Raw genomic sequence first — 17,319 nt, forward strand, 5'->3', positions numbered from 1 at the left:
GACAGTTAGGAAACCACTGCTGTGAACTATTGTACTGTAATTCCGTATGTTACCAGACATTTGACTAGTTGCATGTTTGTACTTGAAGATTTAAGTCTATGCTGCAAATACAGCTGTGCCAGAATGTTTACAGGGCCTGAGCTCAGTCTATGTCCTTGGGTACAGCCAGCTATGCAGGGTAAGCTTATATAGTTGTACCACACAGTGGTACCAGCAGTGAAAAAGTTGTCATTGCTGGCATTTGAGTGTCACTGAGATTAATGAGGTAAGTTTCCTTTTCTTTTGGTGCTATTGTATGCTAGTGTGTAGGTTCAGAAGTGCATCAGTTTGTCATAAACGTCAACTACGCAACGGGTACTAAACTTCATTTTTTTTAAAGAAACTGATCCAAAAATTTACTGGGGGTTAAAAATTACTATACACGGTCCTTCAAAAAATCACCTTTTTACAACATCGATAGAGTAAGATACTTACTTTTGGTTTTAGCTGGTTCTCTGCACTTCAGTATGTTAAGCTACTTGAAGATCAAACAAATTGTTTAAGTTAAACTTTTTTCAAGCTTGTTAAGCACTTATCCTTGTTGATAACTAGATCCTCAGGAAGTTTTTACATTTTTTACTGTGTGGAACTTGGGGAGGGGGGGCATCTGAAAAATTGGAATGGAAAAATGTTCTTCAAATTCAGATAATCTTAAAGAAGCCAAATGGCATTACATCAAAGCTTCTTAGACATTCACTTTTAGACTTGTTTCCCATGCTTGTTCTCCACCCCACGAGTTTTTTCAAAAGGTATAAGCTTGAAATTGGGGCATATAATAGAACTGCAAATGCAAATAAACATAGCTTTGCTGCTGATGTGCTATAATTAAAATTTCAGATTATAAAAAAAATGCTAAGTTATTTTAATTATATTTGATTTTCCAGCATGTTGGCAGATGACTTTTTTTACTAATAGTGCATGTGACTGAAATTTTAAAATAGTGTCTTTGCATTTTTTTGTGTGACTTTCATACTAACCTGATTGATGAACGAACAAACACTGAAGGAATTGGTAAATTGTCCACTGCCGATGGTAAAGCCTTCGCAGATCCTGAGGTGCTCCGAAGACTGACTTCGTCTGTCAGCTGTGCGTTGGATGAAGCTGCTGCTGCATTGACACGGATGAGAGCAGAGAACAATCACAATGCAGGACAAGTGGACAAGTATGTAATAATGGCTTATACTTTCATATAATTTAAATTATGGTATCTAAATTGTAGATATGAAAATGAATTTTTTGCATTTTGGGTTTAATTACTTTTGCAGTTCCCTCCTCTCGGTCACATAAATCCCTTGTTAGTAGTAGCAGCAGCAGCCATGTTCTCAAATCTCAGGGCATTGCACACCTTACCTCACTCAGTCTGTTAGCTAGGGACTGTAGCAAGGACAGTGTAACTGTGCATCCTTCCTTCTCTTAACATTTTGAGTAAGTTTCCCTTCTTCCCATTTGGGGTGTGATGTCAGTTTCTCCTGTACAAAAAGCTTCTTAAACAAAAGCTTGCTTATAATGGAAAGCCAGCTTCACCATTCCCACAGAGGGTATGTCTACACTGCAATTAGACACCTGCAGCTGGCCTCTGCCAGCTGACTTGGGCTGGCAGGGCCTGGGCTAAAAGGTTGCAGCCCAAGCTCTGGGATCCTCCCACCTTACAGGTTCCTAAACCTGGGCTCCAGACTGACCTCAAATATCTACATCATAATTAAACAGCCCGTTGGCCCGAGCTCTAGCAGTGGGCATGGGCCTCCCACTGGTTTCTAACTGCAGTACAGATGTATCCAGAGATGCTAGTTTTTTTGCCGGAACTACTGCCACAGGAGCTTCAAGGGTTGTCTTTTTATGAAACTAAAGGATAGATAGCTCATTGTCTGGGGTAGTCCTGATAGGGTAGTCATCTGCCAGAGGCTGTTGCTCTCAGGTTTTGGAGGGAAAAATTAAATTTCCTAATACTTATCCATGAAACAATCTGATTAATCTGTCAACTTGATTAACCAGGAGAGCATGGCTGCCCCCATGTTCCAGAATCAAGTGGTTGTTTTAAGTCCCAAGGAAGCATGCTTTCACATCACTCCTTCGGTGGGAAAGAGAAGTGTCACTTTAAGCTGCTGAAGCCTCAGTATCTTCTGCTTTCAGCTTTTGAAAGTTAAGGGGCAAGATGTCTCCGCTTCCCCTCAGATATTTGACATTAAGGTGATACTGTGTGTGGGCCTGGAGGAAACCTGAATAATTGATGAAATATTGTGTTGTACATACTGCAGAACTAAAAGTGTGTAAGATTTGAGGTACTGTTCCTGGAGAACAGTTCTTCAAGGAATTTAGAAATGGACATAATTAATTAAATCACAAACTCTATTCCTTTAGCATCTACAAAGTATGATTTTAATTATAGCATCTTTAGTCTTCAGTTATAGCATCATAGATGTGCCTGGCTCTTTTCAAACATTGGCCAAGGCCCCTTTCCCCTCAGAGTTTATTATTTGTTAAACAAATAACATACATGTAAATCCATAACATGAGGATCTGGGGGAAGAAATGGGGTAGTGTATTGCAAGAGCGTTTATATTTCTTTTTTTGTAGATGTTTGTCCAGAAGGGCTAGTTATGATCAACTAGTTTGACCTTGTATAACACAAGCCATGGAATAATTTGTGCATTTAGCCCACTGAGTTGATGTGAATTTTTTTCAATTATATCGTTAAAATAATATACATACCGGTAATAATTTAGTCTTGAGAATAGCCTAGGGAGTGGGCAATACTTGAGCAGATAGCAAACAGGAAGAGTTTGGAGAAGATGTATTCTTTGTGTCAACTAGAAGCAAGTTCAATGTCCATAATCATTCATGTTGCTTTGTAACTTCTGTTTTTCACAGTCATTGTTACTATGAGGAGATTCAGCTTCAGTTTGATTCCTTAATAGGTGGGCTTGAATACATTGCCATATACAATATATACAGCCAATTCTTAGTATAAAATATTTGCTTTGATTAGGATAATATGATTGGATCTATGCACAGTTGCATTTTAGAGTATTTCTCTAAATGAAAAAAAATCAAACAGTATGACCTCTGTCTGAAGTAATAGTCACCCTATCTCAAAAATGATATTGCAGAGTTCCAGGGGGTTCAGAAAAGGATAATGAGTGATTAAGGGCATGGAAAAACTCTTGTAGGAAGAGAGTTTGGGGGTTTTTCGTGGGAGCGGGGGAGAGATGAAGGCGTAAAAAAAGATTAATGAATGGTCTAGAAGAGATAAATGGGGAACTTCTACTCTCCTTTTCTCATAACACAAGAGCAAGGGGAGTATTCAATGAAATCGAAAGGTAGGTGATAAATTAAAAATTGAGAAAAGGAAATACTTTTTCATTCATCATAGAATCATAGGACTGGAAGGGACCTCGAGAGGTCTAGTCCAGTTCCCTGCACTTAAATCTCAGATGAAGATGGAGATTTCACAACCTCCCTAAGTAATTTATTCCAGTTAAGAAGAAGTTTTTTTAATGTCCAACCTAAACCTCCCTTGCTGCAATTTAAACCCATTGCTTCTTTTTCTATCCTCAGGTTAAGAAGAACAATTCTCCCTCCTTGTAACAACCTTTTATGTACTTGAAAACTGTTATGTTCCCTCTCAATCTTCTTTTTTTCCAGACTAAACAAACCCAGTTTTTTCAATTTTCCCTCATAGGTCATGTTTTCTAGACTTTTAATAATTTTTGTTTTGTTTCTCTTTGCTGGACTCTCTCCAATCTTTCCTGAAATGTGGCACCCAGAATTGGACACAATACTCCAGTTGAGGTCTAATCAGCACGGAGTAGAGCAGAAGAATTACTTTTCATGTCTTTCTTACAACACTCCTGCTTATACATCACAAAATGATTGCTTTTTTTGCAACAGTGTTACACGTGTAACTAGATTGTGGAACTCAATGCCACAGGAAGTCAGAGACCAAGAACTTCATAAAATTTTGAGGGATTGGATATTTATTTGGATAACAAGAACATCCAGAGTTGTTTAAATTAATGCAAAAAATATTTTGGAAAGGATATAAAATTTCAGGCTTAAGGCTGACGGCACTCTAAATATTAAGGATTGGGATAAAACCTTTCTGATGGGTAGATTATGCCAAATCTGCCTACTATGAGGTTTCTTGCACCTTCTTCTGCAGCATCTGGTGCTGGTTTTTGTTGGAGAGAGGATACTGACTAGGTGGACCAAGAGTCTGATCCAGTATGTCAATTGCTGTCACATTACATTGTTAATCCTATATTTAAATGTCTGCTGTAGTCACTGAAGGGAATCACAAAAAGCTTAGTCTGGCAAATGACTTCGTCCTCCTTACCAGCCCGGCTCCAAGGGTCCTTATTTGGCAACTACTAACACTTTCATTGTCTGAGAAGCGTGTATCTCAAGTGAGAATTACTTATAGGGATGCAGAGTGTAGTTTAATAATTGGAATTCTTTGGTACTTAGTTCACTTGTTAATTCAGGAATATATAAGAATTTCAATTTCCAACTTTCTGTTTCTATCCAAGACTGTACACTGAGGGTGATAGAGGAGAGGTTCTGGAGACAGCTTGTGTATACGTGTCAGAAAATAAATGGGCCCAATTTCTCTTTTGAATTTTATGCCTCTGTGCCAACCAGTCCTCACTTTGAAGGCAAATTTCCATGTCTTATAAATAAGATGCACTGGCAGGAACACATCACTCTGATTGTTCTGCTGGAGTTGATCCTACAATTATCTGTGTTGGTAATCATGACTAAGGCTACGTTTTAGTAAAAGTCATGGACAGGTCATGGGCAGTAAACAAAAAATCAGTCCGTGACCTCTCCATGACTTATAGTATATACCCTATATACTTTGGGTGCTTGGGGTTGGCCTGGGGGGCACTGTGGGTGTTCTGGAGCAGGGGGCGATTTGGCAGGGCTGGCAGGCTCCCTGTCTCCTTGTTAGAGGTGCAGCCTGGGGGGTGTTGAGCACTGGCTCTGCAGCTCCCATTGGCTCTTATAGCTGTTTAAGGTAATGGGTAAGTATTTCCTGAGCCTTGAGGGCTTTTATGGTGACAAGAGCTGGGGGCATTGGTCCTGACTGCTTGATGGTTAAAGAATAGTAATACATCGTAAGGACCTTTGCCTCCCCCCCCCCCCCTTTTTTTTAATCCTTCTTGAATTGGCACATCAGTCAGTTTCCAATATATTTTATACTGCTACACTGGTGCTTTTTCACTTTGGATTGTAAGAGGTACATTGACTTCTCTAGACATCCTACTTTTTTGTCAGATTTGGGGTTTGAATGAGAAGGAGTTACAGAATATCCACCCATCTCCCTTCCTTACAGTGTTAGTCGAGGTATCCCAGTATGATGGAATGTTAAAAATATATAATGAATCCATCCAATAGGCATATTTTAATAATTTACTATTCCAGATAGGCTGCAAACTTCAGTGGCTCGAGTTTCTTTGGTATTTTTTTAAATGTATAGTTAAAATTTTGGCAGTCCAAAAAAATCAAATAAGGATAATTTGTCATATGAATGTTTTGTCTAAAAAATATTTACTAATTTAGTTTTTTTTCTTTCCAATAAAATATTTCAGACAGTAGGAATAGAAAAGCAAAGGACTGGCAGTTGAGAAATCTGGTTTATTCTTAGTTCTGCAACAGTATTCAAAGTGACTTTAGACAGATCTCTTAAGCATTGTCTGTACTGGGAATTTGCCCCATTCTTGCAGTCAGTGGCTAGCTGCTGTCAAAACTGCCCCAAGTGTACACAGGAAAGCTGCAGCTTGCACTAGTAAAGAATCTCTGCTTGAAACTGGGATGGGCTATATTGATGCATGTTATAGCTTTCCTTGTTTGGACCTGGGATTTGCACCAATGCACCTCTGTCAGTGGCTAGCCACTTATTTCAAAATCGGGGCAAATTCCTGTTGTAGACAGAGCCTTTATTTCTCAATTAGACCATCTGTGAAAGGGAATAATAGCTCCTGCACAGAGGCGTTGATGTGTTTGTTTTGAAAAGCACTTTGCTGTTTAGCACTTGGAAAGTGTCTTCCAGAAAGTGATATCGAAAGGCAAACTAGCATGTCAATTAAGCAAAAGTCTTTTGCTATATACCTTGACTTTACTCTTTATCAGAAAGCTTGCTACCTGTCTGTTGTAGAATTCTACCTGTGTGTTCATTGTATGATAAATAATTTTCCAGTCGCAGTTTGGCAGAAGCATGCTCCGATGGGGATGTGAATGCTGTCCGGAAGCTGCTGGATGAAGGAAGAAGTGTAAATGAACATACAGAAGAAGGGGAGAGTCTCCTTTGCTTGGCCTGTTCAGCTGGGTATTATGAATTGGCACAAGTAAGTAGAAAATACACAATCACTTATGACTGAGACTTTAAATACAGAGTGCTATATGCCTGAAACTCTTTGAAAGCCAAACATTTTAGTCCTTTTGATTAGAATGTATTTTGTACTCTAAAAGGAATATGATGTAAAATATAGTGCAGTTCACTTTACTGCATGCTCAACAGCCTTTCAGACAGTCTTCCACTAAATATGCTTTTTACAAGCCCTCAGTCTAAAGAGGAGGGGGTAACAAATAAGACATGCTACAACATAAATGATCTTGTTTGAAAATTACATCTTGTTTGTGTTCAAATGATCTGCCTGTAGCTTTCAGGCACATCACTCCAGACATAATCAAGCTGTGCTGCCAAATAGTCATTCTAAGATTCTGCCCCTAAAGGTGAATGCAAAGCACCAAAAAAAAAAAAAAAATTCATCTTACATTAATATTTTATGATGCATAATGACTCAGTCATTTCTAAACCTGGGACTTTTTTCTGGCTAATATATCAGCATTGTTGACTAAATTCTAATTCCAGCTCACTTCTGCATTACCTTCAAATTCTGTCTTCAGTTACACTTGTTCATCTCTATTGATGGCTGTTACTGGTGCTGATTCACAAGCCAGAAAGCACCTAGTTTGACTCGGTGATCCCAAGACGAGTTTATTGGGAGAAGCCTCTTTGCAAGTAAATTGAACAAATCTGTGCTGGAATCATTAACGCATAAATGTAGCACATCTCAATTGCAACAACCTCACTTTGAGTGGAACTACACTTTATCTGACGTATTTGAAAACGTTAATTATATGTTGCAGTCGTTGCTTATATTTTTGGTTTCAAGTATTGTAACATGCAAAAAATGTGGAAGAAAAACAGCGAAGTGCTCTACTTGGGCAGATGCAAGTAGCAGTCATGACTGGCTCTGGACAGATCCATATCTAGTTCTTTACCGAAGGTAGGATTGCTGTCATACGAAGCTTTTAAAAGGAGCAGGGAGGAAGAAAGGAAAATAGTTTTCAGGGTTGGTCTCTGTTACACATTTAGGTGGACGTAAGGCAGCTTATGTTGACCTAATTATGTCAATGTCTACACTACATCCTTCCTCCCATCGTTGTAAGTGCCCTGCTACTGACATAATAACTCCAATGCCACAAGAGGCATAAGGCTTATGTCAGTGTAATTAGGGCTATGCAGTGTCTGTCTGCTCTCTTGTCAATTTTATGGTTCCCAGCATGAAATTGACAAGTATGTCCCTGCTCCCCTGGATGGCTGGGTAGCTGGACTTCGATCCCAGTTGGGAGCTAGGGCGAGAAGCCAGAGTGCATTTGGATCCCAATCTCAGCTGAGAGCCACCTGCCAGGAGCCAGGCAGTCTTGTGTATTTCAGGGCACCCTGAGCTGTGAAATTGACAAGGGTATCCAGCTCCCTTCTGGGGCGGGGGCTGAGAGAGCCCACTGCACACCCAGAAGCCTGCAGGGTAGCCAGACTTCTGGCAGGGAGCTGCCAGTGGAGCTGCCAGACCAGGCTCTCAGCTTCCCATGCTGCCCCTTTTAGGTCAGTGAAAGCATTCTTGCTGAGGATGTGCACCACCAACCCAAGGAGGGTAGTGTAGACATGTACTACCACAATAATTACTGCAGCGGCTGTTGGTTGACTTAGGTTTGTAGTATAGACATACCTGACTCCCCTCATAATTAAAGAAGCAAAACATAATTGTTAAAACTCATTTAAGTGAACTTCTGTTTGTTTGTTCAGGTACTACTAGCGATGCATGCAAATGTTGAAGATCGAGGGAATAAAGGAGACATAACTCCACTCATGGCAGCTGCCAGTGGAGGCTATGCAGACATTGTAAAACTACTACTTGTTCACTGTGCCGATGTCAATGCCCAGTCTTCAACAGGTAAGTATGGAACAGCAACTGGATGAATTAACAAGATTAGCACATATCAATCAGTCCCAGCCTCCTACTTGCATGTTTTGAACTATTTGATATTTTTTAAGTACGTGGTGCTTTCATTTAATAGAAAATACAGTACAGATTACTTCAATTCAAAGGGTAAAGCAATAATAACTTGCATGGCACCAAACAGGAGCCATCATTGTTCAGCTGAAACTGGACACCTGTGTGAAAACAGATGGCTCTTCCTTAGTCCTTGATGTTAATTCTAATGCAAAGGCATTTTATCCACTGAAGACTCCTATGAAGTAGGATCACCAGTAAAACAAATCGGAACAAATTAAGACTGAGATATATTTCAATATAATAATTCAGTAACTAATACTTGCCAGAACTGCAGTTTCCTTAAGATTTATGTTAAGGGGAAGCCCTTGCAAAAACACAGCTAACCATTTCCTCCATATATCAAGAAAGAAATTTTGATTGAACTGTTTAGTGCTTATGTGATATTTTTTTAGCCCAAATTTCAATTTAACCCTTTGTTCAAACTTTGTAGTTCAAGCACTTGCCCTTTTTAAATGTATTTTATTCAGATCCCTGTTGGCAAGCTTAAAGTGAAATATGGTTTCAAAAGATGACTTTGAAATATAGACTCAAATTTTTATTTTTACAGTTAGATACTTACGGCTCTTTAATTTGGCTGGGTGAAAAAATGATCAATTTTGAAAAATGATCAAATACTGTTTCTGGAAACGAAAAGTTTAAGGAGGTTTTTGTGTAGTGCATTGTTCATTCCCTGTCCATAGCAAAAAAAACCCCTGAGTAGTGATCCCAAATACTTTTTTCTGCAAGAAGTTTTTGCATTTGTCAGTTTAGGGTAGTTTTGGAAGTTTTCTAATGTTCATGTCTTGTTTTTTGTTAATATGATAGGAAACTATTAAACTACTTTTGAAATGCGAAACACACTATTTTGCATGATAGAGAATTAACCAAACTTGAATTACAAGTAAAGCAAATGGCATTGCGGCAAATTATTTGATGGAAGACTGACAAGGGTGGTATAAACATTGCATTGTAGGATAAATAGAGGAAAGCCAATTTTAAATAAGCTTCAGGCATGCAGTTATTGCAGATCTGCAGAAGTGAAGGAAGGAGTTGCTATTATCTAGAAAAGTGATACTCAGCCTGAGGCTTTGAGTCGCAAGTGGCTCTTTAACGTGTCTCTTGTGGCTCTTTGAAGCACATGATGTTAAAACTTTCTGATTTAATTATTAACCAATCAGGATGCTTTTACCATGTTAACTAATTGTAGCTGATAAAATAATACTTCATCGGTCATTGTAGTAAATGAAACAATGAATTCACACTACTATGACTCTTTTGGGTAATGTTGATTGCTGATTTGGCTCCTGAACCGCTGAGGTCTGAGTATCACTGGTCTACCACTTTCAGGAGTCTGATTTGTCCTGTGTACGCCAAGTTTCACTTCACTTAAAAGATGCTTGCTTACAAAATCAGACATAAAAATACGAAAGTATCACAGCACACTTACTAAAAAATTGCTTACTTTCTGGTTTTAACCATGTAATTATATTCCAATTGTATTCCAATACAATTTATAAATATTGTACTTCCATTTCATTGTATGGTGTGTGTGTGTATATATATATAGAACAGTATAAAAGTCATTGTCTGTATGAAATTTTAGTTAGTACTGACTTCACTAGTGTTTTTTCTGTAGCCTGTTGTAAAACTAGGCAACTATCTAGATGAGTTGATGTACCCCCTGGTAGACCTCTGTGTATCCACAGCCATATTGTGTAACACTAGTTGAGAACTAGTGGTCTAGAGCAGTGGTTCTCAAAGCCAGTCCACCGCTTGTTCAGGGAAAGCCCCGGGCAGGCCGAACCGGTTTGTTTACCTGCTGTGTCTGCAGATCGCAGCTGCGGGGCTCTTGCAGCCCCCATTGGCTTGGAGCAGTGAACCGTGGCCAGTGGGAGCCACGATTGGCCGAACCTGCGGAAGCGGCAGGTAAACAAACCAGTCCAGCCCACCAGGGGCTTTCCCTGAGCAAGCGGCGGACCGGCTTTGAGAACCACTGGTCTAGAGGAAGGAAGTAGTAGTAGATGATTCAGTGGCCCCTTGAGTAATTTATACCAGAATTGGAGAAAGGTGTTTATATCTGTAATTTGCTTGTCTGGTGCAAGAGTTCTGAAGAGGGAAAATGAGCTGTTTTGAAGAGCAGAAGTTGAATCTGTAGTCTGCTGAAATAACCAGAATGCTTTCCTAAAAATGAAACCTGGAAGTTTTCAAGGATACTGTAAGTCACTGGTAGAAACAGTGAGTTTGAGCAAGTAAACCAGGGCTTAACCCAAACCTCTGTTGAAGGTATTTTAGAAAAGTGGAATTTTGGGAGGTTAGGGAAGGTGAAAGAGTAATATTAAAAGTAAGAAACTTCATCTGGGCAGTAACTGAGAGATACTGCTAATAGACAAAATGTGGCCAATTTTTTAAACCAAATGATGCAGGGATACCAAGAGCATCCAGAAATATAGGAACCTTTCTTATTAGCACATTCTACACAGGAAGAATATGATGGGTTGGGGAAAAGACAGAAACAAATAATGAACGTGTGTGGTGAAAAATGCTGAGGGAAGTGTGAGCCAGTTGTGTCAGAATTTAACTGTATTGGCTGGGAGAGATTACCAGCATATAAATTACTGAAGGCAGAGGCCAAACAAAGAAGGAATGATATCATTTGAATGAGATGAAAGATAAAAGGGTCGTTGAGTGTGTCTAGGGCTACTAGAGCGGATAACATAGGCCATAGAAGGTTTAGGCTGATAAAAGGAGTCCTAGAACTAGGGCAGTGTTTCAGTAAAATAGTTATGTCTAATTGTTAATCTGTTTCTGAATCTTCTACCTCACCTGAAATCACAGGTGAGAGAAATGCAAAAGTCTGCTAGGTTGATTTATGGCAAGGATAGGCAACCTATGGCACATGTGCCAAAGGCGGCATGTGAGCTGATTTTCAGTGGCACTCACGCTGCCGGGGTCCTGGCCACCAGTCCAGGGGATTCTACATTTTAATTTAATTTTAAATGAAGCTTCTTAAGTGTTTTTAAAACCTTATTTACTTTACATACAATAGTTTAGTTATATATTATAAACTTATAGAAAGAGACCTTCTAAAAACGTTAAAATGTATTACTGGCGTGGGAAACCTTAAATTAGAGTGAATAAATGAAGACTAGGCACACCACTTCTGAAAGGTTGCTGACCCCAGATTTATGGTATAAATACTTAAGTAGATTAAAATTCTATATATTTAAAGTAGGTTTTGGTTTCATTTATTTACAGTTGGGGTTAGGTGAAAGAGGAAGGAGTTACTTACTGTATGTTCTTTTTATCTTCTCTTAGGGAACACAGCACTCACTTATGCCTGCGCTGGGGGATTCGTTGACATAGTGAAAGTGCTATTGAAAGCAGGTGCTAATATAGAAGATCATAATGAAAATGGACATACCCCCTTAATGGAAGCAGCCAGTGCAGGTCATGTTGAGGTTGCAAGAGTACTTCTGGAATATGGTGCAGGAATCAACACTCATTCCAATGAGTTCAAAGAAAGTGCACTTACATTAGCATGCTATAAAGGTATGGTATTTAAACCTTCATTTGTGAAGAAACTTTAGGTGGCTGTATTTTTTTGATGATCCTTGTATTACACACATAACATTGTTAGATTTTGTGCTTGGAATCTAACTAAAATTCCCAGACAGTCTTTTTGTTAAGGTTCAAAAAATACCATCAGGAACCTAATTTGGAAGTTTTCTAATGTTCATAGCTTCTTGGAAGTTTAAACTCCAAATTAGGAGTTTAAAGTAAGCTAAATGTGAAAGTCAGGAAATCTGGAGGAGTTTGCAACTTGCTCATATTCAACATACCTCACCTACCCTCCTTCCAATGACATTGACACAGCATAAGAACTGTGTTTTGTTGTGGCCATCACTATTGCAACAAAAACTGCATCTTTCTAAACTCTGAATCTTGTTGCAAATGGTGTTCTATACACAAGCTGTCTTTCTCTCCTTTATAGAGAAAGTACTAACACCCCAGTTGTTGTGAATGTGATACTTAGGCATCTGCAGCCAATATGTGATAGAAGACAAGTAATAGTGCTTATCTGTAATGGTAGGGTCTCAAAACCATTTTAGGAGTCTTAATGACGTTGGGATAGTGGTTGGATGTTTTCAGTTGGATTATATGGCAAATCATGGAGCGGTGTTGCTTATTTGATACTATGTTAAGGGTACAAGTAAGATATCTCTGGAGCATAGCAGGAACATGGATTTGGAGATGATTAGGTTCTCCTAGTAACATGTTGGTTTGTAGGTCAGTAGATGAAGAATATGGGAGTATCTCCTGGCTCATGTTGAAAATCTAAGTATGGGGGAAAATAGTTGGGATTAAGGAGATTTGTGGCTTTACTGATAGAATTGAGGTTACATGTTCAAAGTTGAGGCTGGTTTTAGTCAGTTTTTAAAACACTAACTTCTCAAGTATTCTGCTATTTTAACACTGTTTTTTCTTTGATTTTTCGGAAAGTTTAGGAAAATACTTAAGTCAAATCTTACTACTTTGTACGTACATGTATTTAAAAAACAAAATGGGTGCAGCTGGGCTATTAATTCAAACTGTAGGAGACTCAGGAAACCTTTGCTGTTGGGTTCCTTTTTACTTGCTGGGAGATGTGGCAGATGAACACTGAATTTAATAATTTGATAACTCTATTTCTTTAACTGCTTTAAAAGCTCTACCCACTGTGCCAGTAGAGTATGTAAGTTCCTTGAATGAAAAGGAACTCATGGCTCTCAGAACCAAAATTCTACCAAATCTCAGATATGGTAAATTCTTAAAAGAAAAGGAGTACTTGTGGCACCTTAGAGAGAAGTGAGCTGTAGCTCACGAAAGCTTATGCTCAAATAAATTGGTTAGTCTCTAAGGTGCCACAAGTACTCCTTTTTCTTTTTGCGAATACAGGCTAACGGCTGTTACTCTGAAACCTGTAAATTCTTAGATTGTAATAATTAGTGTGAGACAGCTTGCATTCAGAGTCCATTGTGAAGTGAGATCCAGCCATGTAAGGACTGTGTGGATTCTCTGGTGATTGGTCATGGAACTTGAAGACCTTGTAAACATTTCCGTTTCTGTAATTGGATTTGTGTGATTTAAGAAGTTTATAAAATGTACAGATTCATGGTATTCCCCAATAAATATATATCCCACTCTCTGACACCAGAGATTCAATTTTAGGGCCCACCTTGAGATTTTCTCCCGGCAGAATATCCAGACATACTTCTCTGAAGTATCCAGTATTACTCTGGCAGACATCACCTTAAGACTCAGAACTTTTCCCTTTGGTCCACCACCTTGGGCCTCCTGGGCTCCATGGTCTTCTCCATTGAGACGTCTACAGTTATTCTCCTCATATCTCTTTTGAGCACACCAGATTTTATTCCCCGGTCAGACTACCTACTAGCTCCATTAGGGAAGCAGACCCTCATAGAGATCAAGAAAAACAGGAACATAAGAAGTACATTGAGGAAGTGGAAGAAGGTGACTTGCCACAATATCCACTGGAAACCTCCTACCCTATCCCACTTTATTGTATACCACTCATTGAAAACTACAAGTCCTTTCAGGAGTTGCTAGGGAGAACAGAAAATATTCTGTATATTGTAGTGCAAGAGAAGGTACATGCGTTTTCCAATATCCATAATAGAAGCTCAATTTAAATGTACCCCAATTTAAATACCCCAACCTCAATTTAAATACCCCAAATTAAAAACCATTGTAAGAGGACCAAAAAAGTGCCACCATGGCTAAACAACAAAATAAAAGAAGCAGTGAGAGACACAAAGGCATCCTTTAAAAAGTGGAAGTTAAATCCTAGTGAGGAAAATAGAAAGGAGCATAAACTCGGGCAAATGAAGTGTAAAAATGTAATTAGGAAGGCCAAAAAAGCATAACAGGGTTCAAAAAGACAACTAGATAAGTTCATGGCGGATAGGTCCATCAATGGCTATTAGCCAGGATGGGCAGGAATGGTGTCCCTAGCCTCGGGTTTTGCCAGAAACTGGGAATGGGCCACGGGATAGATCAGTTGATGATTACCTATGTTCTGTTCATTCCCTCCAGGGCACCTGACATTGGCCACTGTCTGAAGACAGGATACTGGGCTAGATGGACCTTTGGTCTGACCATACATTTTTCTACCCACCCAGCTTCAGGTTCCATAGTAATGTTGTACCTGTTGTAGTATTCAGGAAAAATCTAAACTGTTGGGACTGTCTAGGTCCACTCTGAAAGACAAAGAACCCCAAAGACTTCAATCTCCTTGGCAGAAAATCCTGTTCTTCAGCATCACTGCAACTTTGTATAGCTGACTATCAGGCTTTATTTGCGTAGTATGATTATCTGAACTGGGACAAAGTGTCATCTTTTATTGACAAACTCCCATGGGAAGCAAAAACTGAGTTGAGATCTGTAGTATGAGAACTACCTGATGGCTAGAATCTCTCTTCAAGAAGCCTTGAACACCTGTGGCCATAGGCACTATCATGAGGAGAGATTCCCAAAGAAGTCCAAACTACTATTGGACATCTTCCCTTTGAAGAATCAGACCTTTTCAGCCCCTGTACAGATGAATTATGGTACTCCCTAAAGAATTCTAGAGCAGCGCTGACATCACTAAGTATCATTAAGGTACTAGGGCCAGTTAAGACAGAGAATTTCCCCCTGTCAACAATAGAGGCCTACTGCCTTTGTTTCCAAGTCAGTTTCTTAGAGCTTGTCTACATTGGCAGTTTACAGCTCTGTAATTTTCTTGCTCAGGGGTGTAAAAAAACACACCCCAAGCGCTGCAAGTTTCAGTGCTGTAAAGTGTCAGTGTAGACCTATAGTTAGTTAATAACGTTGCTAGTGAAGACGTGCCCTTAGGCTCATGTCACCCACCAGACAGCCCCCTCCTCTTCTGCTACCTACCCACCCACCCTGCATCACCATCCAATCAACAAGTCTGACTTTCGAGTCAAGAGCCATGTACCTGTTCCACCACAGCTTCCTTGTTCTCATCCCTATTTTTGGTTGCCACCTTCCCCATTTTTCTCAGGCATAGACTTGGATTACTTCAGACCAGTGGGTATTTGAGATTACAATTTCAGTCCTCTGTCCCAGCTGATCTGCCTTCTATATCCCTATTTGGGGGACCCATCTCCTGAGAAACAACTGAAGGAAGAAGGTAGATTCTTTACTTCAGCTAAGAGCCATTAGAAATAGTAATCCATGAATTCAAAGTTTCTATTCTTGCTATTTTCTTATTTCCAGAAGAGGGGAAAGCACCTAAGGTGACTAAAGAAATTCATACACTTGAATTTCATTCATTCAAATTCACAATGGTGAGCTAGCTTCCATCATTCTGTCTGGAGAAGCTCAGGATTGACTTGCGGCTCTTGGCCTTCAGGATGCTTATTGCTATTCATCTGGTCCTCAGAAAATATCTTCAGATCACAGTAGGATATGACCTCTATTAGTTCAGGGCCTGTCTGTAGCCCTAAAAGTATTCACAAAATGTCTGGCAGTGGTGGCAGCCAATCTAACATAAGGAATGCCTGTTTACCTCTGCTTGGATAACTGGCTTCGGAGAGGGAAATCCCCCAGGGATTATCCAATGGCCTTTCCAGGGACCTCAACCTGTTGCACTCTCCAGGACTTGAGATGAAATAAAAGTAGTTATCTGTCACTCCTACTCAGTCCATAGAACTTATAGGGACCTTTTATATTCCAAGCTGATGAAAGCATAGCTCTCTCTGAACAGGTTTCAGCCCACAGCATCCCTGATCTGCAATAACAGCAAGAAATGTAGGCCATATGATGATGTTCACTTAAGTGTGACATCTCTTGCCAGACTTCACTTGTGCCCTCTCCAAGGATGCCTGAGATCTGTTTACGAATTTACCAAACACTATATGGATACTTACCTCAAGATCCCAAATCCCTTTTTATCTTCCCTGGACTAGAGGCAAATCCAGAGATTGTGTGCAAAGTGGTGTCATTCTGAACACCCCACCTCCCACAGCAACACACTCTACATAAGCCTCTGTGGCTAGTGGAGAGGAACCCAAACAAGCTACAGACTCATTTCTGATCTAGTTAAGAGTCCTCACTACATATAAAAGTGCTGAAACTCAATGTAATTTGTCTAATCTGCAGCGAATTTGTACTACTTCTGAAAGGAATCACAGTGCAGATCCTGACAGACACCAACCACCTCCTCAGTGTATTATGTCAACAAACAAGATGACATGCTCTGGTTTTCCATCAACAAACATGACAAATGCCCTCTCTTCTGGCCCGGAGCAAGTACCAGACCAGTGTTCCTCCATGATGGTTTCCTCATTCTTTGGCCTCAATGTCTTTATGCATTTTCTTCTGTTCCCCTGATGCCAAGAGTCATAAGGAACATCAGGCAGGATGTAACCATAGTGATGCATACAGCCCCTTATTAGGCAAGACAGTATTGACTCAAATTTCTGCTGCCTCTGTCCACAACAGCCATTGTAGGGGGCAAATTCTACCCCCAGTACCCATATTTCTGTATTTGTCTGCTTGGAAGTTGGCTAGTTGAATGCATCAGACAAGGATTGTTCCACAGAAATCCTAATACAGAGCAGGATCAAAATCAGTATATACATCAAAGTGGAAGAGATTTCCATCTGTTGATTCCTAATACGGTCTCAATCCATTGAAAGTTTCTATCCCCAACATTTGGGTTGTCCTCCAGCTCAAGCTATCAGGTCTCACGATCAGCTCTATCAAGGTTCATTTTGCTGCTGTTTCAGAAAACCACTCTCCTATTCAAACGTATAACTGTTCTCATATTCCACTGTTTCAAAATTTCTAAAAGGACTGGTTCAGGCCTATTCCCTGCATTCGGGAGCCTATCCCACTATGGGACCTTAATGTAGTTTTGATGGGTCTTGGAAGC

General features: G+C 39.7%; 1 protein-coding gene across 10 annotated transcripts in view; it reads left to right on the forward strand.

Annotated features, from left to right (window-relative positions):
• The window catches only part of ANKHD1 (ankyrin repeat and KH domain containing 1), a 206,664-nt gene that overhangs the window by 86,867 nt on the left and 102,478 nt on the right, over positions 1-17,319 (forward strand). For all 10 annotated transcript variants that reach the window (XM_073356055.1, XM_073356058.1, XM_073356056.1 and 7 more), the window contains exons 3-6: positions 1,045-1,201; positions 6,236-6,383; positions 8,129-8,276; positions 11,694-11,927. In XM_073356055.1, the coding sequence (XP_073212156.1) occupies positions 1,045-1,201; positions 6,236-6,383; positions 8,129-8,276; positions 11,694-11,927 (687 nt within the window). The remainder of the gene's footprint in view (positions 1-1,044; positions 1,202-6,235; positions 6,384-8,128; positions 8,277-11,693; positions 11,928-17,319) is intronic.

Source organism: Lepidochelys kempii, chromosome 8, assembly GCF_965140265.1.
Source record: "Lepidochelys kempii isolate rLepKem1 chromosome 8, rLepKem1.hap2, whole genome shotgun sequence".
NCBI classification, from domain to species: domain Eukaryota; kingdom Metazoa; phylum Chordata; order Testudines; family Cheloniidae; genus Lepidochelys; species Lepidochelys kempii.